Source organism: Cyanistes caeruleus, chromosome 4 (assembly GCF_971803275.1).
Source record: "Cyanistes caeruleus chromosome 4, bCyaCae1.hap1.1, whole genome shotgun sequence".
Lineage (NCBI taxonomy): Eukaryota > Metazoa > Chordata > Aves > Passeriformes > Paridae > Cyanistes > Cyanistes caeruleus.
In genome coordinates this window covers 57,972,580-57,995,179 of record NC_141704.1, presented here as the reverse complement: position 1 = coordinate 57,995,179, position 22,600 = coordinate 57,972,580, and the positions used below count along the sequence as shown (strand labels likewise).

General features: G+C 46.6%; 1 protein-coding gene across 6 annotated transcripts in view; it reads right to left on the bottom strand.

Moving 5' to 3' along the window:
* The window catches only part of DENND2A (DENN domain containing 2A), a 64,858-nt gene that overhangs the window by 33,483 nt on the left and 8,775 nt on the right, over window positions 1-22,600 (bottom strand). For 4 of the 6 annotated variants that reach the window (XM_086884933.1, XM_086884928.1, XM_086884931.1 and 1 more), the window contains exon 3: window positions 259-357. In XM_086884933.1, the coding sequence (XP_086741059.1) occupies window positions 259-329 (71 nt within the window). In that variant the 5' untranslated portion in view covers window positions 330-357. Of the gene's footprint in view, window positions 1-258; window positions 358-3,135; window positions 3,315-22,386; window positions 22,524-22,600 lie in introns of those variants that run through there. The other 2 variants (XM_086884927.1, XM_086884929.1) reach the window with 2 other exon arrangements.

Below are 22,600 nucleotides of genomic sequence, written 5' to 3'. Positions count from 1 at the left end.
CAACATTCTCAGATTAAACATCCTCACTGTTTGGGTCCAAAGTGCAAAAAAAATTCCAAATATCTTTAGCCTAGAGATTTCCAAGTGTGTGATATCACACTTGGGATATGGGATGGGACCCATGGGCTGTGTTTTAATGTGGGAGGAGAGAGGGACAGTGCCCAGCCGAGAGAAGACTTCCTTCCTTCGGTTTTCTTTGTGTTGAGGATAATAAACACAAGCAAAACACACTGGTACTGGAAGATGGAAAACTCTCACCTCTCAACAGAATTGCAGACAGCTCCCCCAGACTTGCTGCTCACATCGGCGGCCTTGCTTGCTGTCATCATGTCAGCACACAGCAGGGCAGCAGGTCACCTGCAGACAGACACAAGGAAGAAGCATTGCTCTCCACTCAGCATCCTTCTCTTTTCCTTCTACACACACATACACATTTCTCGTTGAAATCCAGGAGAGGAGCTGAAGCAAGACATGACAGCTTTCTGAGGACAGCCCAGGCTTCCTCCCTGGCAAAATAGGAAGAGGGGTGACAGCAGTACCCCTCAGAAGCCCAGTGAGGAGTTGACAGTTTTTGAGGGCAAAGATTGTCTTGGACTCAGCATCAATTGCTACACCTTGAATTAAATATGGAACACATTCCAAGATGGCTTTTATTGCTGTCAAAATCTCCTCAGATTTAGACTTTTTTCCCCTTGCAGAAGACTAAACCAAAACCAATTTTATAACAACCTGTGTTAAGGCCGCAAGTCAGAAGTGGTTGTTGGGCATATAACACTGTCACAACATTAGAAACTTGGGATAAGAAAACATTTTAGCCTGAAGAGACACTGCACTGCAGCCATTGATCTTCTCTCTGGTGGCCCATGTTAGCCTGCTACTGATCTTATTTCAGAGGACAGCTCCTTGTGGGGATAAGATAAATCATTCACATAAATGAATTCTGTTTGCCTCATGATTTCTAGCACTCTTGGAATGACTGTCCCTCTCTTTGAGTGCCACTGCTACCCAGTCAATGCAACAGACTCCATCTCCATTTTATTGTGCTGCAATGCTCTTTTTTGCTAAATAAAAAATAGAAGAATTACTCTGTTACTCTGCAGCACCATCTCTGCTCACTTATCAGGGTGGTCTGCCTGCCCTAAAGCACTGCAATGACAACAGGCTCACCATCTTGTAGGCAATACTTGGAAAAGTCTCTCAGGTCTCTCCACCAGCGGGTCTGCCAGAGGCTGTCCTGCCATGCCTGCCATTTGACCAAGTGCCTCTCGCCATAAAAAAGAATACAGCCCACCACACCAGAAACAGTAAAGAACAAAAGGATCTCTAATTTCCACAGTTCAAGTTTTTGGGTAGAGGAAGGAAAAAGGGGGGCAGGGGGGAAAATCAGTTTTGTTTGTTCACAGTTTTCTCTCCCTCCTTTCATTCCACATTGGCAATGTTCCTGAGGCAAGGAGTGAACTCTGGGTCAACTCAGTGTGTACACACTCAGGGAAGCTCACTGCTAACCATTTAGCAGACTCTCTTTTCCCAGACAATAAACCCCCTTGGTTTCTCTCCCTCATTAGTAACTGGAACAAGCACCCACTTCACTTCTAGACACAGAGCAGACTTGCAACACTGTCAGGAAAATTTACCAGCCCAAGGAACAAAATCTATTCATCCATCCGTTAACTGTTATGGATTGAATATAATGAAAAACTAACCATACTTGTGGCCTTGGCCAAAGAATGACTCACCCAGGCAGCCAAAGCAGATTCCTGCAAAGCTGCAACAGAGTCTGCTCTGCACTTGGTTTACAACATCCCTAGAGCAGGGACAGTTTCCTCACTCAGCACTCATTTGGTACCTTGCAGCTCCTCATCACTGCCTTTAGCGGTGAGAAATACAACATTTCTTGTCTGAAACAACATGTCTGAAACATGACTGAGATGATTCTCCATCAGCAAACTCTATCTCTCAGCCTTTTCCAGCAGCCCGCTAACAAACCCTGCCTTGAAAACAAACATCTGGGTACAAGCAGACATGGCCTCCTGTGGGAAAGGCCAAAAAGAAGATGATACAGAATAAGAAGTGCACTTGTTTCTTCTTCTGTGGTGGATGGGACAGACTCCATCAGCCTTGATTTGCAGAAGCGAGTCACAAAGCAGCTGCAGGAGTCTCATGGGAAAGGTGCCCTCAGCATCACCTAGAGAATTATTGCAGCACACCAGCTGGTTCTGCTCAAAAGAGTAAATATTTACCCAAACATGTCAGAAGACACACGAGGGGAAAAAAAGAGTCACCTCTGGAATAAACCAGCAGAAAATATTAAGACACCTCTCAATAAGCCCAAGAGTCAAACAATTTCCTGGGACCAAGCACCAGCCAGTGAGCTTCAGAGGTGATATGATCATCTCTTCCAAGAATAAGTTCACTAGAAATAACTCGCAGGCCTGACCCACAGGCATTGCCAGCACCTGACCAGAGGAACTGCGATGGCAATGATGGAAAATTGCCTCCAGTAGACAGACAACATCTACCTTTGTTTTCCAAGTTTTGGCTCCACAAGGCACCCAAAGCTAACACGACAGTTTATTGTGAAAGGCAAAGGGAACTATTGTCCCTCCTGACTGCCCTCATCTCTCCTAAAATCAACCACACACTACGCTGTGTACTGGCTCAGGCCCTTTGGAGCATCTCTAAGACCTGCTACAGCTCAGTAAGAGTTTCTGACAAAGCAGGATGTGACCCCACACAACTGCTCTATAAACTGCCTAGAAGAAACAAACGGGGCTGAGCTCAGCAGGAGACCCAAGGAGGACATACACACACCCATCACGCTGGTACTAATTGACAGGTTGCTGCTTTTTCCAAAAGCCACACAAGAACTTTCTACTAGCAATGGGAGGCACAGCCCCGTAGAACCGAGCCTGAGGCCACTGCACCTGGCACGTACATCCTGGAGCAGAACATCAAGGCCATGAAAGGGGAGAGAAGATACTGAGCCCCATTTGGAGAACCTTGCCACTGCAATTTACTCCCTGCCATTGTTTGGGGGAACAAAGCAGTCATCTGATAGTGTTTCAAAATTAAACGGGGAAAGGAAGGACAGGGGAGGAGATGGGAGGAAAGAGGGAGGGGAAGGAGCTCTCAAACCTGTTGGCTGGACCCTGGGAAGGATGTGAAGTCTCCCAGCAGAAGCCTCTCGGCGTATCTCCCACATGCACCCGGCCTCACAATTCCCAGGGCCATGTGATAGGGGCTTCCTGCTACCAAGTGAAGTGAGACCTACCCCGACCTCTCTCTTCCAAACAGAGTTCCTGCCTGCTTTGTGTTCGCAAAGAGGCGTTTGTTTACTGATCTATCATTGGCATGCAGGAAACAGCCTTGACATGAGCTGTAATCATCTGTCTCCAGCAATAGCTGTTTGGCTTTCTTCTAATTTAAGTTTTCCTCCCGCCCCCCTTCCCCAGTGCCCTCTTCCCCGCTTCCGATGCAAACGCTTTTGGGAGTATGCACATCTGGTTCAGGGCACGGGATACTACACGATGTTTCCAGAGCAACCAGTGAATAAAAACGAGGCACACTCCCAGCCCCAAGGGCAGAGAAGGCTTCCAGAGGAACACCTCCAGGGAGAGGAAGACACCAGCTTTGCCCAGCACACTCGGTGCAGTCACCAGACAACGACAGAAGGCAGGGGAGCGCAAAGGTCCCGTGGTGGATATTATCAGAAATGCACACAGGTCACACACTGGGAGCCTCGTCTCTGAGAAGGTCAGGCAGTGATGGCAGCAAGCCTCCCAGGCCTCCATTCTTTGAAGATTTGTTTGTGGGGAATAAACCAAGCACAAGGTGGTTTGGCGGATGGGTATTACCCTTGCTGTGTGCTGGAGGCCATATCTCAAGATTTCCTTTGCGCCTCCCAAAAATTTCATCCACGTCCACAAGTGGATGCTAGCCACTTGCCACATATGCACAGCATGGCTTCAGAGCAACAGGAGCAATCTGGGGCTGGTCCAACTCTCCTCCAAGAAGAAAAAGGACATGTTGTGTTTCTTCTCGGTGCTCGAAACCTGAGTAACTCCGAGCAGCCAAAGCCTACAAGTCGCGCCTCCCTTCTCCTTTATGCAACAAAGGGTGCAGCATAGAGACAGCAACAAGGAGGCAACAATATGTAACATATATACACATATAACGAACAGGAAGGATGCCAAGAAGACAAAACACTAACAGGAAAAACATGAGTAAGGGGAAGCCAACAGTTAAAGCCTTCAAGGCTCCCTCCCCCAGCCCTTGCTCTGTTTGGAGCCTGTTTTCCTCTGGGGGAAGAAGCAGGCATGAGGATGCGTGCCTGTGCTCACACACTCACACACACACACACACACACACACACACACACACACACACACACAGAGCCACTGCGTGGTCCCTGTGCACAGCCCCAGCAGCAGGCAGTGTCCATGTTCCCAGCACAAACACGCTGCCTTCCTGAGGTCCCTGGCAGAGTGTAACCTCAGGGAGTGAGCCTGTGCCTAGCAGGGAGGACAAGAGCCAAGCCAGGATGCAGCCAGAGCTGAGAAGGGCAACAAGACCCAGGAGAGGCTCCCTTGGTGAAACAAGATGCTTACAGCAGAGGAGTCCCTGACTTGAGGTGCCCAACACCAACCCAGCAGCAAGGCATGGGTTTTCTCAAACTTGAGCTCCACAACACGTGCCATGAGCCCTCTTTTGCTGACAGCCCAAACAGTTTCTCCTCAGACAACTTACACAAAGTCCTCTTCTTTCCTCTCCTGGTCAGTCCTGCAGATGGGCCGCCTCCACAGCAGCAGGGCTTCTCAGTGCACCCCATGAAAGCATCAATCAGCTCACTCATGAGGAAAAACCTGTTTACCAAGAAGGTGACCAAGACCAGAGAGAGAGTGGAAGCTCTTCCCCTGGAGATATCCAGTACTCAACTGGACAATGTCCCAAACAAGCTGCTCTACATGACCACACTGTGAGTATGGTGCTGTACTCGCCACCTCCAGAGGTGCCTTCCCACCTCAGCTCCTCTGCTACCCTGTGCTGGGCACAGTCAGCTTAGGGCAAGGTGACCTCTTTGCAGACACTGATTGTCCTGGCTATGTGAATCTCATGAAGACTGAAGACACCAACAGCAGGATTGCTCAGTTCATCACACACATAATGGGATCCTAATTGTAGACAATTCTAGATAATCAGGGCCAAGTAATTTGTTAAAGACAAAAAAAGCAGGATAAACTTACGCAAAACGTATCGATGAAGAACCAGTGACTGGGAAGTGACATGCTCCTACAATATCTTTTAGAGCCAGATCCCACACAGCCTCCTACTCCCCTCACCCCACTCCATCCTAACTTTTCCCTTTGATCTATCATGTCTTACACCACAGGGCTTACAAGGGGGCCAAGGGAACCTGTGTGTCAGAACAATCAGTATTTTCAAAAACCCCAAGTGGAATTGATGTATCACAACCTCTGCCTTTGTGCAAGCACCCAACATCAGGGGAACAACTCTGCAATGCCAGGAATGCAGGAATGTGCCGTGTCCAGCAGAGCTGTGCTGGGTGTTATGACATACCTTTAATTTTGTGATATAATTCAGTCTACTGACCTTCTCCCTCTCTAAGCACACAGAACAAACTCTGCCTGCTTATATGTATTTAACCTAACTGAAAGGATGGTTCAAGGCCTGCCCTGCTCCTCCTTTGTTTGTGAGCAAGGTGGTTCCATCCCTGCCCTTGGTAAAAGACATGCCTGATCACATCTGATGGTTGCCATTGACTAAGGGTGCGCCTACTTTTTTCTTCCCTTCTTGCTTTTGCTTTGTATCAGCTCCAATGCTCGTAAAGCCCTTCCAAGATAGGACTCACAAGCTGCCTGGTTTGACCTCCTAAACCAGCAAAGAAATAAAAGGCAGGGGAAGCAGAAAGTTTTCTGCTCAGATAGCAACATCAGTCACCTGTCTGGGAGAACCTAATGAGCACTGAAGCACATGGAAGGAATCATAGAATGATTTGGGCTGGAAGGGGCCTTGAAGATCATTGAATTCCAATCCCCCTTGCCAGGGCTGGCAACAAGACTCTGCTTGTAAAGAAGTTAACCCTCAGCAGTGAGAAGAGGGAGCCAGCAGGACCTGCTGAGGGCAGTATTAGGGGGTCATGCCGGGTCTCAACTTCATCCTGAGACCATCCTTATTTTGTACTAAAGCAGATGGACCCTTGAGAAACTACACTCATCTCTTGTCCACTACTTCCCTCCACCGACCATCTTCTGCTGAAGGTTGTAGGTCAAGCTCCACAGGGACACCACCAGCATCACCTGCCTGACACTGGGAGCTGGAAGGACAGCACATCTGGTAACAAGGCAGCTCTAAAAACCTCTGCTGACCATGTGCCAGCTGAAACTTTCTTCCCACAGAGCCCTGGAAAAGTTGGGGTAGAGATGACTCAGGAAAGGACAAATTCCTGATCCAAACAGCACTTTTGTTTCAAAGTGTAAGACACGTTTTAGCAAAATAAAAGCCTCATTTTTCTTTTTAAACCCAGAGGAAGCAGCAACAATTTTCTCCCCAAGCTTCACACTGAAACAGCTGAACCATTTTGGCTAAAGGCTTTCAAAAGTAATTCAGCCAGAGGCAATGCTCAGCATGGAAAAGTGCAGACAGAAACAAAAATAAAATCTTGACCTGAAGACAGTAATCAAAAACAGGGTCTCACAATGTGAATTGTCTTCTGTTAAAGGTGGGGCTCGTTGCACCCACTATTATTAAGATTGTTCCACATTTCCCATTGTCTTGTTTTCTCTTTGTTCTTCCCTCTAAACACATAACAAACAGTAAAAAACAACTCAAAGGGTATTCGACTTCAGTTTCCTTCAGGCAGACACACCCTCAGCTGAAAAACACAGCATTTTCAGGGTTAGCAGTAGGATGTTTCATGACCCTGTCAAAAAAACCAGAAACACTCTTTTTCTAATTTACTGCCCCCAGTCACAGGTTTAGTCCTGCATGCATAGAAGGTAAATACTGCTTTTCATCCTGGTGGCAAGTATGACTGCTTAGAGACACGATGAGTCTTAACTCCTGCAGATAGGTTAACAAATAGTAAGAAAAAATTCACATGGTAAGGAAGAGAATGATTCAGTATTTTCCAATCTGGCTGCTAAAATGATTGCAATGCTTAATGGAATTATGTGTTTCAGGCTATGCTTTCTACAAGGAAGCAATGAAAAAAGATTGAAAACCCCTGTGATTCCAGATGAGGAAAGCAAGACCCTGGGAAGTGAAGGCAGAATTGGAGGACAACCCTTCTGGGCCAGTTCCTGACATTACTAGATCATCTCCCCGTCTTTAAGGTCTTGTGTGAGCATATGTGTGCACACAGTGGGGTTGCTCATCCCTTTTGAAGGGGTGATAATGTTTGCTTCTGCTTTGCAGCCTAATGAATGAAAATTCAGTTACTTGAAGACAAGGCTGAAGAAGACACTGGTGGTGTATTCTTGCCTGCAGATTACATCACTGGAGATGGTGATCTGTACCTGGTTTGCTTGGCTTTGAAACTACCCACAGAGAAGATGACTGTGGTCAATACAGAATAAAACAAAAGACATACGGACCAGATTCATACAAGCACACATCTGCCAGCAGAATCCTCTATCAGCCACACAGAGAGACAGGATTCCAGCAGATGCAGTGGAACTGGCTTCAGGTTCCAACAAAGTCAAAAATAAATTGGCAAATACTCACTTCTACCACAGCTGATGTGGGTGCATTTCCCTCCTCTAATAGGAGTGTTGTGTTACAAACATACCAGTCCTACTATACCAGTAAATCACTTCTAGCATTAAAGAATCGGAAAGAATTCAGGGTTATTATGCTTATAAGAAACCCAGACATTTGACAGCATAGGAAACAACCTGTCACTAAAAAACAGTGTTCAGCTCATGAACCACACCGAAATTAATTTTTGATGTGGTGAGATAATCTCTGCTATTCTAACATAAATGGGACCCAAAGAGGTCCCTTCAAGGAGGAACTCTGAAAAGAGTTTCCTGGCAGGAAGACAAATTGTCTCACATTCAGAAAGGAAATGAGAGCATTAAAATGAAGGACCTCAACTTCTTCCAAAATAAGTTATCATCAGGGAGATAAATGGAGCCTCAGCAAATCTCTCCTTTGGTGGCCTTCACCCTGCAGGATGCTGACTCTTGTCCCTTGTGATGAGGATTTAGCACACAGCTTCCTGAAGTGTCCATCACCACAACCTTGGGGCAGCATCTGCATGCTCCATGAGACCTTCCTGTGCCCACTCCAGGTCCGTGACCTCCCACTACAGCCTGTCTCTATCAAGCATCACCTTCTGAGCTCAGGCAGTCACCCACAGATTGCTTTTCGCTTCAGGAGACCCCGCTTCCCTCTGTCTCGTTCAACCTACTCTTTGCCCTTACCCTCCCTCTCCCACACATCTTGGCCATCACAAAGGCAGAATCTGTTCATTGCTGACCTTATTATTTATGGAATTCTCCCAACCACATCATGCCCTCGCCCAGCCTTCCCGAGCGGAGAGCAGGGCCAGGCAGCACGTGTGCTGCCCAAGGTTCAGCTGTCACGAGGAGGAAGCTCACACAGCTCCAAGGAGGAATAAACCTCTGGGCTTGCATTTATTTATTTTTCCAGGAGGAAAGCTGCTCTCGGTGGGTGTGTGCGTGCGTGTGTGCGAGTGTTTGTGTCAGAACAATGGGAAAAAGGACAGCGGAGCGGAGCTGCCAGGAAACAGTCGGCCATCTGCCCGTGCAGAGAGCAGTTTTTCCTTTCCTTTTGTATTGAGAGGAATGTAGCCGAGAGCCGCCATCCATCCGCCCGTGCTGGGAGGAAATCTGAGCAACTTCGCCTTGCCAGGGAGAGGAAGCGAGGGGGAGGGAGCCAGCCTGGCCCCTGTGGTTAGGCGGTCATTGCACTCACGTCCAATAAAAGCCCTACCAAAACCCCCAGATCCCAGGGAAAAATCACTCTTCCTCTTCCTCCTCCAGCCTTTCACATGCGGTTTGATTCTTTCCCCCTGGCAAGGTGATCCCAAGCACAGGACGGGGTTTGGAGGGCGATGGCCCGGGGAGAGCAGCACAAGGGTTCCCCAGCACTGACAACCCAGACAAGAAAGTGACACAGAGAGAAAATCAACTCACATCACTGTGTTGCTTGTCCGCCCACACCCTCTCCATAAGCAGGAATTTGGCAACCTGAGCACAAAACAATGCCAGGAGCGACCCTTTGCTCTCACAAGGCTCCCCAACCCCAGCAAAGGGCAGAGCACAGAGAGCCAGCCCGTTGCAGGTAACCATCCATACATTATCAATTAACAAGCCATACATTATGCCCCAGAGGCTTCCATACAGCTTCTCATCATAAAACTTGGTAAGAGAGGGCAGGAAAGATCTGATCTCCTGGTACGGTCAGGCAAAAATGCTGGTAAAACATTGTGATGGCTTGGTGGCACATTCCTCTGCCGCTTTTTTGTGGTAGAAAAGCCCCAGGGAAAGAAAGAAAGAAGTAAAATAGGAAGGGTAAAATTTTCAAAAGTGACAACATGACTTTGAAGTTTAAGACCCATTTTCACAACCGAGGATCAGATTTTTTTTTTAAACAAACATTTCTACTAGGCTTGCACTTACACTTGCAATTCCATCTCTTTATTTTAACTCCCAAATAAGTCCCAGCTTTGACTGAATTAGCTCCACACTGTATTCATGTGGCGCTTAGGGACACGGTGTGGTGGTGGACTTGGCAGCTTTAGGTTAATGGTTGGACTCCATGATCTTGGAGGTCTCTGCCAATCTAAATGATTCTGTGACTGGAGAAGCAGCTTACAATTTTCGAAGAATTGTAATCACACATTCCTTTTTCGCTGACTGCAACAGGAGACGGGTCTAGGTACGGCTGGGAAAATCAAGAGCACATTTCTGTGCACCTTCGTGCACCTACGCAAACTCTGCTGCTCACCAGGTGCCAGATCCATCTTCAGAGAGCTGGCAGAGCTTGCTAACGTGGGAGATGTCTCAGATAACAGATCACAGTCCTGAAAAGGGAACTTCCAGAAGAAATAATTAAACTACAGATGTCTAAAGAACTTCTTCACATCTGGCAGCTTGGAGGACAGACTGACACAGTGATGCTGTAAACCTCAGCATGTCCAGGTCAGATCTGAAATGACACGTGTATGCCCAGGCCCTTTCAGAGACATGACACAGGTTTCCGCATTCTGTTGTGACTTTTTAATATATATATCCTTTTTAGTTTTCTCATAAAAAAACCAAAACATTGGTGTAGCATGGTGTGTGACCTGAAGCAAATTCCTTGGTTGTTTCTCTCTTGGTGGGATGAGAGACAAAATGAGAGGGAACACAGAGACTTGATGAAAATCTTTTTTTCACTATGACAGTGAAAGAGCTCTTTTCACCATGAGGAAAACAGAGCTCTGGAACACCCCTGTGGTTTTCAAGACCCAACCAAAGCCCTGAGCAATCTGGTCTGAGCTCAAACCTGAACCTATTTGAGAAGGAGGCTGGAGTACAGGACTCCTGTAATCCCTCCAACCCTGGATTATCCTATCATAACAGATCATGAATTATTGTAAAAGTGAGTAATCACTCTCATTTTCTCTATGGAAAATAACAAAAAATCCCTTTCAAAACATTATAACTAGATATTTTCCTCCCCAAGTGATACTTTTTTGCCTTCCTCCAACTGATCAGCAAGGAAGCAGTAAAAAATAGCTGCCAAAACAAGATACAAAATTATGCTATCCCTAACACATTTCCACTGTCTTTTGTCCCTAGTCATTCTGCAGTGCCTAACAAACCTCAACAGCTCCACAGACGCTATTAGGGAAACTGTGAATCCACCAATGAGGCTGCCTTGGCAAATACTGATGAGTGCTGTAAATTTTCACTCTTATAAAAGGAAAATATTTTCTTCCCAATTTCATTCCACTTTCAGAGAGATCAGGGTACAAATTTTTGAAAAGCTTAAAGTTATTTCATAACTAAATTAAAAACTAACCAACCAACCACTAAACAAAAGTGGGAAATATTGAAAGCATTTATTTGGGAGATTTGTTTTTTTTCCTTTGCTGAAGCATTCCTTTGGGCTTCTTGCAGCAGAAAACCTGGAAACTGGAGAGTTATCAAACAAGCACATGTTCACTGCTCTCTTCCAAGGGATGTGCTAAAGCCAATACATACATAAAGGACTTTAATTTCCATTGTTTACTTTCTTTGACATACATCACACTGCAGGATAATGGAGCAAAAGCAGAGGACCCATGTACAATTGTCTCCATCAGTCCTTATCTCACAAGTGAAACAGAGTTATTTGTACATAAGCTTCCAACCCAGAGAATGTGCATCCAAGTTTTGTATTCCAGGGTAACCACCAGGGCATACTCCACCCAAATGTTTGGATGTTGTGCTGGACTGGGCCTTGATACTGTTTATTGTGCACAGGAAAAACTCATTACTACAAAGCAGCCAGCACTGACTGCGTTTCACAAGGGGCACATTTTATAAGACCCAGAACAAAATATCAGAGCAGGAATCTTTTGGAGTCAATCCCTTTGCAGAAGCCCCATTCCCTGAACTGTTCAATAAACCTCATCATCCCCTTTCATCTAAAATGCTCATAAAGATGCCATTTCCAGTCCAGTGCAAGGGGAAATCCCAGCTGCACCAAAGGTGATTGCAGTGATTATGGTGTGGCTTCCATTTCGCCCTCCACATTCACCTCATTCTGGCTCAGCCCCAACACAGATGTACCTACAGAGACATAGCCCCCTCTGCTCAAGTCCATAAAACCTCTTTGGATGGGGTGGGACAACTCTTACAGGTTCTCCTATGATGTTAAAAGAATAGAAAGGTTTCCTGCAGGGCAAGAGATGAGGTCTCCCACGGCAGAGGGCCAGCACTAGAGTGACCCACCTGGTATAGCACCCTGATGATTTGCAAGTTCCTCTGTGAAATTTCCACCCCCACTGTCCCAAAACGTCAGTGTTGCACACTCAGCTTTGGAGATCTGGCTCAGGAAAGAGGCAGTCCGTAAATGTTTAATTTTTTTCCCCTCTGTAGAAGATGGCCATTGCAGCAAATGCACATTTTCCATAGATTAAATACTCTGTGAACAGTCCAGTTAGATCACAGAATGCGTTGGGTTGGAAGGAACCCTAAGGACCATCTGCAGTGGACAAGGACAACTTTCACTAGATCAGGCTGCCTGAAGCCCATCCAGCCTGGTCTTGAGCATTTCCAGGTACAGGGCACCCACAATGTCCAGGGACAGGGAACCCTGCTGCAGTGCCTCACCAGCCTCACAATAAGGAATTTCCTCCTGACATTTAATCTAAATCTCCCCTCTTTTAGATTACATTTTTTAAGATGTCCCTCACCAGAACCACATTCTTTATACAAAGGTAGAAGCTGCCCAGTGCTGCCTCAGTTATCTGCAGTTGAATACAATGTGATATTTGATAACAATTGTATTTTCTTTACTGAAAACAGAATGTCTACAGACATAACTGGAAAATTAAACCTAAACTTGGTTTTTAGGGGAAATTCCCCAAACATTTTCTTCTATTTGAAGATGAACAAGAAGAGCTTAAGTAATACTGTACTTGATTTACTTCTTGCTTGGTAAGAAAAATGTTTGGCATTCAAGTAGGCATTCTTCTTGCCATCTCTTTTGCATGTAATAACTCAAATGTTCAGACTGTACAGCATCCACTTAATAAAAATCTTCCCTAAGTGGGTTCATTGAATTAATATTAAAATGATAAGTAAGTCACAGGAGAAATTTCAGCCCTGGAAATAGGTTAGCAAGAAGCTACCTTTGCTTATACGCCTTCCCAAGCACGAAGAATATTAGAGATGCACGGTGTTTGCAAATATAGTTATCATATAAAACTAGGAATACTCCCAAGAGGTGATCTGTGCTCTAAAAGTACTCTCTCCTCCTGAAGCAGCATCTCACAAGCTCTGAATCACAGTGTAAAAGTGCTTGTTTCTCTTACCTGATCAGAAATGCTCCAGAAAATAATTTATCTGGTCAAGATGCACTCACATACCTGAAATGCAGCTGCATGGTCTCAGCAATTCAATTTGCATGAATCACAAACAGGTTTGAGTGTTGCTGGATGAGTAAATTACTTGTGGTTTCTGACTAACTTAAATAATTTTTGCCAAGTTTGATCTAAATTCAGTATGCCCCCGTAAAACCCCAAACCCAACAGAGAGAAACTTCCAAGAAAACATTTAAGGTAATCTGAAGGAAGCTTACAAGAGTCAGGTTCTTTACTGTGAATGACATTACTTACCAAAATTTAGCTAAACTGAGGGGGTGTGTGTTAAACCCTTCATCTACAAGGAGCTGAAACACTATTTAGGCTTTCTCTCCTTCTTATTTATTTTACTGAAGGGAAAAAGGAAGGGAAGAAAATAGATGGGGCTACCCTGCCACCTTTCTCCAAGTAGTTAAATATATTTTTTTATTCAACCATGAAACTGAAAAACCAATATCATAAAATTCCTTCCAAAGCATAAAAAACCTCCTAACTTCACTTTGAGGCCATTGCTCAGCTTAAGTTAATGGAGCAATGGCAGGGATTATCACCTTGTTCTTCTGGGTAACCTCATCCACACAGGTCTTTCTGTGCTTCATCACTGTATCACCAAGTCATGCTGAACCTGTCAAACTACTGCTTAAGAAAAGGTGCATTATACATTCTTCTGCTTAATTCTGCATTCAAGGATTTCAAAGCAAATCACACCAAAATCTACATTAAAAATACCCCATTGTTTACATGTTAAAAAAATAAAAAATTTACACATGCAATAGAGACAGTGAAACAGCTGAATCTGCTTAAGTCTGTCAGGAAAAAAAGAATGGGTTGGTTATTACCTGTTTGCAGGGAAAGAGAGAAAGAGGCAGAGAAAACAAACTCAATGTAATCCAAGGTCAGGCTTGATTTTTCAAAAAGCAGATCTTGATCACTAGCCTGAAGAAAAAATAAAACACCCCTCAAGGCTCTCTACAGCTTCCTGAGGAGGGGAAGTGCACAGCAAGATTCTCAGCCACTCTCTCTGCTACCCAGTGATAGTACATGTGGGAATGGCTCAAATCTGCAGCAGGGGAGGTTCACACTGGACATTTGGAGGCATTTCTTTACCCAGAGGGTGGCCAAACATTGGAACAGATTTCCAAGAGAAGTGGTCAGTGTCCCATGTCTGTCAGTGTGTAAAAGGCATTTGGTCAATGACCTAAATAACATGCTTTAACTTCTGCCCTGAAGCAGTCAGGCAGCTGGGCAAGATGATCACTGTGGGTCCCTTCCAAACTCAGTCTTGTCTAGTTGATTTTGTTAATAATAAAATAATAGTAATAATAGTAAAATTCTAATGTAAGGCTGTCTTGAATATGAATGGTGAGAGGGACTGGGTTAGACATCTGGGAACACTGGTTTGAAGGACAGAAAAAGATTGAATTGGTATTCCTGCAGTGGTTGCTGGTCAGCTAGAGTCCTTGACTGCTCTAAAACATCAAGTTCCTGTTTCTGATAATGTTTTGGATGAGAAAAATGATTTTACCCCATGCAAATAAACATTAAGCAAGTGGGACTGAAGCAATATATTTATTACATGTCAGAATAAACTATGAAAAAACCCCAAGCAACCAAAAAATCACCTCAACAAATTCTGACATTTTATGAAATTTGTGCCTTTTAGAGGTGATCCTAATTTTCCTTGAAACATACTCAAAATTGTCTTTGACTAATGGAGTAATTTATGAATTTAACAGGGGCAAAACCTTGGTTTCCCACTGAATTTGAGTAAGCTAAATCATTCTATAAGGAAAGTTTCCTGCTGTGCAAACAAGAGGACACTGATGGGGCAAGTTTTAGCACAAACTAAGAAGCAATAGCTGTCAGTATCCTTCACCACCACAAGTACAGGGCTGTTATGTGAGAGGTGACACCATGGCAAAACTTCAACCTGGAGTCACTCACAGTTATCTCAGGGGACAGAGACAGAAATCTGATGCAAAAACAGTTACCGTGTGTTGGTTTCCCAGTAGAAAATCTCTCAGGCTTCTCTCTAGAGTTTGACAAAGCTGAGAAACAAGAGCCAGATAGATCAGGGCTTCTGACATCATCTGGAAAAAGCTCAATATCTTACACATTTCCTTACAGTAACAAATTGTCTTGTAGAATTTGACTGGGGATTGCTATACATGCAGCCTAGCATGTCAAGGTAGGGAAAACCAAATTCTGAGTTATTTAATCCCAAACTCTCTGAATTCAAGGAAAAAGCTCTCATGGACCAGTAGATTGTGGAGGATGCTCCAGGGTCTGGTTTTGGCTGAATGCTACTTTTTGAAGTGCTACATGTGCTGGTACAAAGACTTCTGTCTCAGTTTTAGTAAGGGGCATTTATTTCTCTTTGCTACTAAGCCGCTCTGAGCTCTGGATAACTCAAGACTCAACTCTTACCCAAAAGCCCTGTGAAGCCTTTGGGATCACAGCATCCTTTGCAGCTGAAACACATTGTATTTTTGCATGTAGAAAACACACATCTTCTGCAGGAGCTTAATGCTTTTTAAGAGAAATCTCCAATAGTCTGAAAAGTCTCTGGAAGCTCTTTCCTTTTTAATTTAGAAAGGTGGCATTTGGCTGACACCGGCAAGCAAACTTGTATTTATGAAGTGCCCTCTCAGTGTCCCGTGAAATTTGCCATTTCCCTCCATGACAGTCAGCACCATCTATCATGAGGACATAATCCCCTGGGATAGGAGAGCTGAGCCCCTTTGCTGCTCTCCTCTGCAAACAGATGTGTGCACGTTCCCCAGCTCTGAAAGTCACGGCCGCCTTTTGGCAGAGAGCTGCAGCAGCTGCACATCTGCAGAGGGGAAAAGCTTTCAGCAAAAACTAGAGCGGGATCTCATCCTCCCCCCTCGCCTGCAAAGCAAGCTCAGCATTTGTTCCTCTCCAGATGACACCCCGATGGGTTGATTTAATCATTCACACATGCATGCCTATCCACAATGCTGCCAAAATACCAGGCCTGTGACAGCATCTCACCTGAACTGCTCACAGCAACAGGGCTTATCAGCAAGCACTTGGCAAGGGCCTTGCAGGGTAAGAAGAGAAAATCCACGTTCAAGGGCACTGCTAAAACAAAATGATTCTACAGAATACACGTGGGTGAGTGGGAGACCTCTTGTGATGAGGAGAACACTTAAGCACACGCTTAATTTTAAGTCTATGCTCAAAGCATATTGCTAGCTCCAATTAGGCTGCGTGAAGTCCGGTTCCAAACTTCCCAGAGTAGGAATGATGTCCTGCACTGGGAGCCAAAGCACTTGGATGGGTGGATTTAAGCATGCACCGAGACCTACATGTCTGCCTAAACGATTTGCCAGAATGGGGGCACAGTACAGAATATTTAAATGCGGCAGGATCGCAGAAACACTTCACCACTTTTATTCCCAAAGGGAAATCTAATTAAAACACAGAGCATCTAGCCATTTAAAGTGGCTCTGATTACAAAGAACAGCAAGTCCTTGCCCCCTGAAACAGTCTCTCCAGTGGACTGCCAGAGTCCCCAAGTAAGTTTCTGGAAACACAACTTATGTGCCTGAACTTGGTCAGGAGCCATCTGCTCTCTGGGATCTGTAGGATCAGGAGTCTCAAGGTCTGGCAGGGTCTCATCCAGAATTCCTTCAACCACTTCCAAGTGAGGTGGCACCTTTCCCCACTCAAGCTTCCCTTAAACATCATCAGCTCATGACATTTTAAGTGTCTGTGCCAGATTTTCAAATGAGCTCAGAGTAAAGCTTTTGTGAGTGCTTCTCCCAAGACCAGCTTTTCTGCCAGGCACAGTCTCCTGCACAGATATCCTACCATGGCAAAGCCTTTCCAAGCAAGGTCAGCACTTCATATGCTGAACTGTTCAGCCAATCTGATTACTTACCATGACGCCTGATGAGAAGGGCATCGGAAAATACAGCACCTCCTGGCAGAACCTGTATTTACACCAGGCTCCATTCAGATCAATAGCTCTGTGCTGCACATATTCTAGAGGGAATGAGAGCAGTGGAACAAACCTCCACCAGCATCAGCAGTGCTATTTTATAGGGGAGGCAAGACTGGCCACAGTTAAAGGATGCCACACTTGAAAACAAAGCAGTGCTCCTACAATGGCTCACATGGCAGCACCTGCCTTATTAGTGGCACAGCACTAGTAGCAGCGAGTCCCAGAGTCCACTTCAGGCATCACCATCAGAGAGGGCTGAACCACAGCTGGCTTACCTGTCTAGCTTCCCTCCTTTTGCCTTTTACTCTGATCATCCATCACACATCTCAAAGTGGTCCAGGCCCCTCACTTAGGCTTCTAGGTGAGGTCTTGTCAGCACTGCATGTGGAACCAACTGCATGAAGAACCCAGTGGATGGCCAGGGCCATCTGTTACAGGCTTTCCTCTATGTGAGCTGGTGCTTTTATTTTAACTCACTCTGCTTCTGGGCCCCTCTTCATCTCTCGCTCCTCCCATCTCCCTCTCTCAACTCATGAGGACAGAGTTTCCATCCTGGCCCTGGGCCAGCACATGTATGGGCAAAAGCAGAGCTCAGGAAAAGCCATCTTCTGCTCCCTTTCATCACGTAAACACTGCCAGTTCCCAGCCCAGGAGCACAGGGCTGAGCCAGAGCTCTGCCTGCAGTGCAGAGGGACTGAGGACCAGCAGCTCCTGCCCAGGCTGGACACAGGAGCTTGGCTGCAGTGCAAACATCTCCCCTCCTGGCCCTCCTGCTCCCAGTGAGCAGCCTGAGCCTTTACCCCAGCCAAGGAATTGCTTGTTAGAAGGCAGACACAGATGCATCTCACATTCAGCAAAGGTCATGTGTAACAGCTCATGCAGGTAAAACAGTCAAGCCAAATTCTTGTTTGCACCAGACATTAAAAACAAGAGAACCAGAAGACCCCAAGCAAACCTAACTGGCAGTGCCCCAGCACTGGGATGACAATCCTGCCCTAAGAAGGCCTCAGAGACATATCAGCTCCGAACAAGTTTAATCAGTAAAAACTGACCTTAAATCACCACTAAGTCTTGCATCTGCTTTCCTGAATCCTTGAAAGTAACACTATGCCAGCTGCAGCTGGTTTCCCCAACCTGGGGAGGGGAAAAAGCACTGAAGCAAAGAATGAAGATTACACCAGCACTCACAGCATTCATTCCAGTACGACATTACTCTTTCAAGCCTCTGCCCTTCTAACTGTGCTTGACTTCCTTCAGCTTTACCATGGGACAGTACTATTTTCAAAAAAATAGAAATTATGTCCTCAATATCTGTTATCAGCATAAAAGAAAGGAGTCACAGTGTTTCAAACTTCTTGCAAGGAAGATTTCCCATGAGCTCCCTTTTGGGGTTTTTGTTGCACACACACAGGACCCCACATCTGCCCAGAAAATGTTTAGGCAATGTATTTACTACAAAGCAGTGCAAACTCAGGGGAGTTGTATTCCTATATTTCAGCACAGGAACACCCCAGCCATCATGCCAGGATTATCCCAAGAACACAGCCTCTGTGAGCAACTGCAAGGATGACGGGCTGGAACCGCATCATAGGGTTCAGAGCGGCTCAGAGCTGTCTCAGCACAGCAGGGACTGGACCATCCTGATGGCAGAGCCCCAGAGGTGGGTGTCTTGCTGCCATGAGTTCCCACTGAGCTCCCAGCTCACTGAAAGACATGAACTGGTGAAAACTCACACGAGTGGCAGGTAAGTATCCACTGCTTTGATCAAGAAAGGCCTGGGGAATTATGACTTTCACCTCATCAGTGCCATGCCCACAGACACAGAGCACTTTGACCCAACTGAACCATGAAAAGGCTGTGAGAGATCTTGCATAGGACCAGCCTATAGAACCTCAAATATTTATTTAAAACAGTGATGATGCCTTTTAGCGCTTTATATACAGAGACCTTGAATTGATTCTCAGCCTGCTCAGTGCTAGCCTTCCACCAAAGGACACAGGCCTCAGTTGAAATCCCAGGATGTAGAGGTCAGAGACTCCAGGGACTCTAGATTGTCTCAGGCACCCACTTCAAGGTCAACCAAGGCCCCTGCAGAAGCTGCATTTCAAAAGCACATGAAGCTGGGAGTTCAGTCATGTGGTCATCTTCACTAAAACCTGGGCTAAAGCCATCCCCAAATGTCATGCAGATCCTCACATTTCAGCCTCTGCTTCAGTTTCCAGGAGCTGATAAAGCATCTCCAAGGTGAAGACCAGAAAAAAAATCCCGTTAGCAAGATCAACATGCTACTGCCTTTTCCATTGCACTTCAGAGCGACAGTCAAGAAAACACTGTCTCTTTTCCTGGTTTGTGCTGTAAAAAGGTGCTTACAGATACCTCAGATACAGTGTTATTTGAGCTGTGTCTAAGCAAAGCCAGGATCACTCATTTACTGTCCAGACTTGAATGAAACAAGAAATTTCTTTCCAGCTCTATTCCATCCCTCCTTCCCTCTGGAGAGTCTTCTCAGCCTGTAAGGAACTGCTATGCAAGTGCATTAAAAGTCCTATTTCAGCATTTCTTTCACAGTAGAGGCCTCTTCCAGCCAGCTCTTGGGATCCTGCCAACAGACATATCAGCCACTAGTACTTAAATCCTTCCGCTAAAAAATGCTTCCCGAAAGAGCTTACGCCCCAGTTCTGAAGGCCTTAGATCATCACAATTAACCAGCTTCAACAAGAGTTTAAGAGAGGTTCTTCTCCACTCTCTTGGGCTTAATGGTGTACTACACTGCCTTTTCTCCCCTTGGTCTGGCCTCCACTTAGGAAGGAGCAGCTTCCACACAGTTCCAGCCAGGAAATAAATGTCAGGTGTTACAAAAGGAAGGGAGAACCAGCTGCTTTGAATGATGCATTCAGGGGATCCAAAAGGACACAGCACTTATCAGACACTTCTGAAATGCCCAGCACCTCTCCATCTTTCAGAGACTGTTGTGTGATGATTTAATCAATAATTTCTTAAGCCTGGGGAAGGACTGAGCTTGCTTCTGTGCTCCCAGAGCGCCCAGCAAAATAGAGATTTTAAGTCCTTTCTGTATGAATTAGTTGTTATGGCTGATATTAAGAACAACTCGTTGAAAAAGCTACTCCTGGATTAAGATCATCTCTGAAAAACACAGCTTACGTGGTCTTTATTGATTGTCTCCTTGTCAAAAGGAACATTTCTAATATGTAAATACACCAAGCATGGGAGAAAGATAAGCCTAATCTAAGTGTCTGACAAAGGATCTAAATGCTCTTCTTGTTTCTCAGGAACAGAGAGCACACACAGAGGTTGTCTTTGCAGACAAAATGTCCTAAAAGCTTTCCCAAGGCAGCGAGCTGGGGGCAGTACTGAAAGCAGAGCTTTGGGACACTCCACATGCACTTGTGGTCTACAAGGAGCACTGCACTTGGGATCTGAGCTGATGAACAGGGAGGATCTTCTGCATGGACTGCTAGGACACGGATGTGCCGAAGGCCAAGCCAGGCTTCAGTGCACAACCTTCTCACCCATGCAGCAGAGAGTGGTCCCAGCAGAGCCATAAATCTTTACTCTGCTTTTTACATCCCCAGCCACTCCAGCGCCCTTCGTTTTCAGTGCTTTCTCTTCCGTTTTCTCAAAAAGGCGCCTTACTACCCTGGGAAATCCTGTGGCTTTCCTCTCATTTCCATACTTAGCGTTTTCAGTTGTTTCCAAGCCTGACCCAACATAGTAGTTATCCATTTTCACAGGCTGAAACACTGCCTGGATTATTTTAAAACCCCAAACAACACCCAAACAAAACCCCTCAAACCAAACATGCACCAAACCCCACGAACACTACCGCAATGACAACAATTCAGAATTCAAGGGTGGAGGAAATGCATTCTTTTCCAGGATGCAATAACAACTCCCTTTTTGGTGGTGCAGAAAACAGAGCCAGTACACATTACTGGACCTCACTACCGCACACCAAAAACCAGTGGTCAGTAAGGTGGCAGCCAACACAGAAAACAGCTTTTTAATCCACCACCAACACCAGCAGCTCCCCTCACAGTAGCAAATAAAAGCCCCATGGAAATCCCTCTGGTCATCCCAGCTTTATCCTCCCAGCTGAGTTTCAGGTTGGAGATGCTCTTCTCCAAAAACAACAAACTTAAACAGCTACTTAAATGGCAAGAGCAGAGGTGGCTGGGAATAACTCAGGGTCAGGAACAACTTGCTGACCTGTCTTGGAAAAAAGAGGTGTTCTCGTAAAGAGCAGAATTAAGGGCCCATGTTTAGCACTTAGTCCCCGCTCTTGTGAGGAGGCTCCAGTGCAGACCCAAGCAGTCAGAAAGCCTCAGTCCCCTATTACCATCACTCCTCCTGCACCAAGCGTCAAGACACATGCTTACTGGACACTCGAAAAGCCAAAACCTCTGAAAGTGTCCCAAATACCGCTGACATGGTTTTACCTCCCAGTTTGCATTTGACACCTTGGGATCACGGCAGCAGCCAGCTGTAACTTACTTCTTCCTTGTTCCCTTCTCAAACAACATTCCCCTCCGATAACTCCATCCCTAACCCATTAGCGCCCATCATCCCTGGGTAGGAGAGCGGTAAGGCAAGAAAGCGTTTTTCTCCCCAGGACAGGTGAACACTCCCACCGATCCCCACCGGGAGGGAGACGTGCCACCCTGATAAGCCACAGGCTGCACACAACTGCAGGAACTCCTTCAGCCGAAGGCAAAGTAAGAGGAAAGCAGAGAGAGAGAGGGAGAGAGAGAAGTACAGGACTAATATCACAGGGGGATTCAAGGTTTTGCCGAACCGAGAACACAAGCTGTTTGCTCCAGCAGAGCCCGGGCTTCCTCCAAAGAATGTGTTTAGCGTGTCCTTCTCTATTTTGTGCTAGAGACCGAGGCAGGGTTGAGTTCACTCAGGGGCCCCGTGTTGGGTGGCGGGGCTGCCGCTGCTTCTCCGCCCCGCCGCTCCCGACTCTTTCAGCACTCTTTCTCGACTCTTTCCAGGGTCGACTTTTCAGCAGCTCCCCAGGTTGGCTCGCCCCTCTCCCCCCGGCCGAGCCCCGCTCCAGCAGCGGGCCCGGCCCTCCGGCGCCCGGCGGGAGCAGCAGCCTCCCCGTCCCGGCGGGAAAGCGGCGGCGCCCGGGAGCGCGGGGGGATTCGGCTGCCGGCCCCCGCTTTCCCTCTCTGCAGCCGGGGATGAAGAAAAGCCAGCTGGGGGCCGGAAAGGAAGAGGGAATTAAGAGGCTTTTTTTTTGGAGCGGCACCTCTGCCCGCTCTCCCGCCTTAGCGTCCCCTCGGCGCCTCCCTACCTTCCCCGGCAGCAGCAGCGGAGCAGGGGGGCCGTGTCCCGGCATGACGGCGGCGGCGCCCGGCGCCGGGCTGGCGGCTGCGGACCCGCGGCTGGGGGCTCCCCGCCCGCCCCCGCCGCCACCGGCCCCGGCCCCGGCCGCCCTCCGGCGGGAGCGCCGCCCCGTCCCGCCCCGGCCCGTCCCGCCCCGCCGCCGAGGCGGCCGCGCCCGCCCC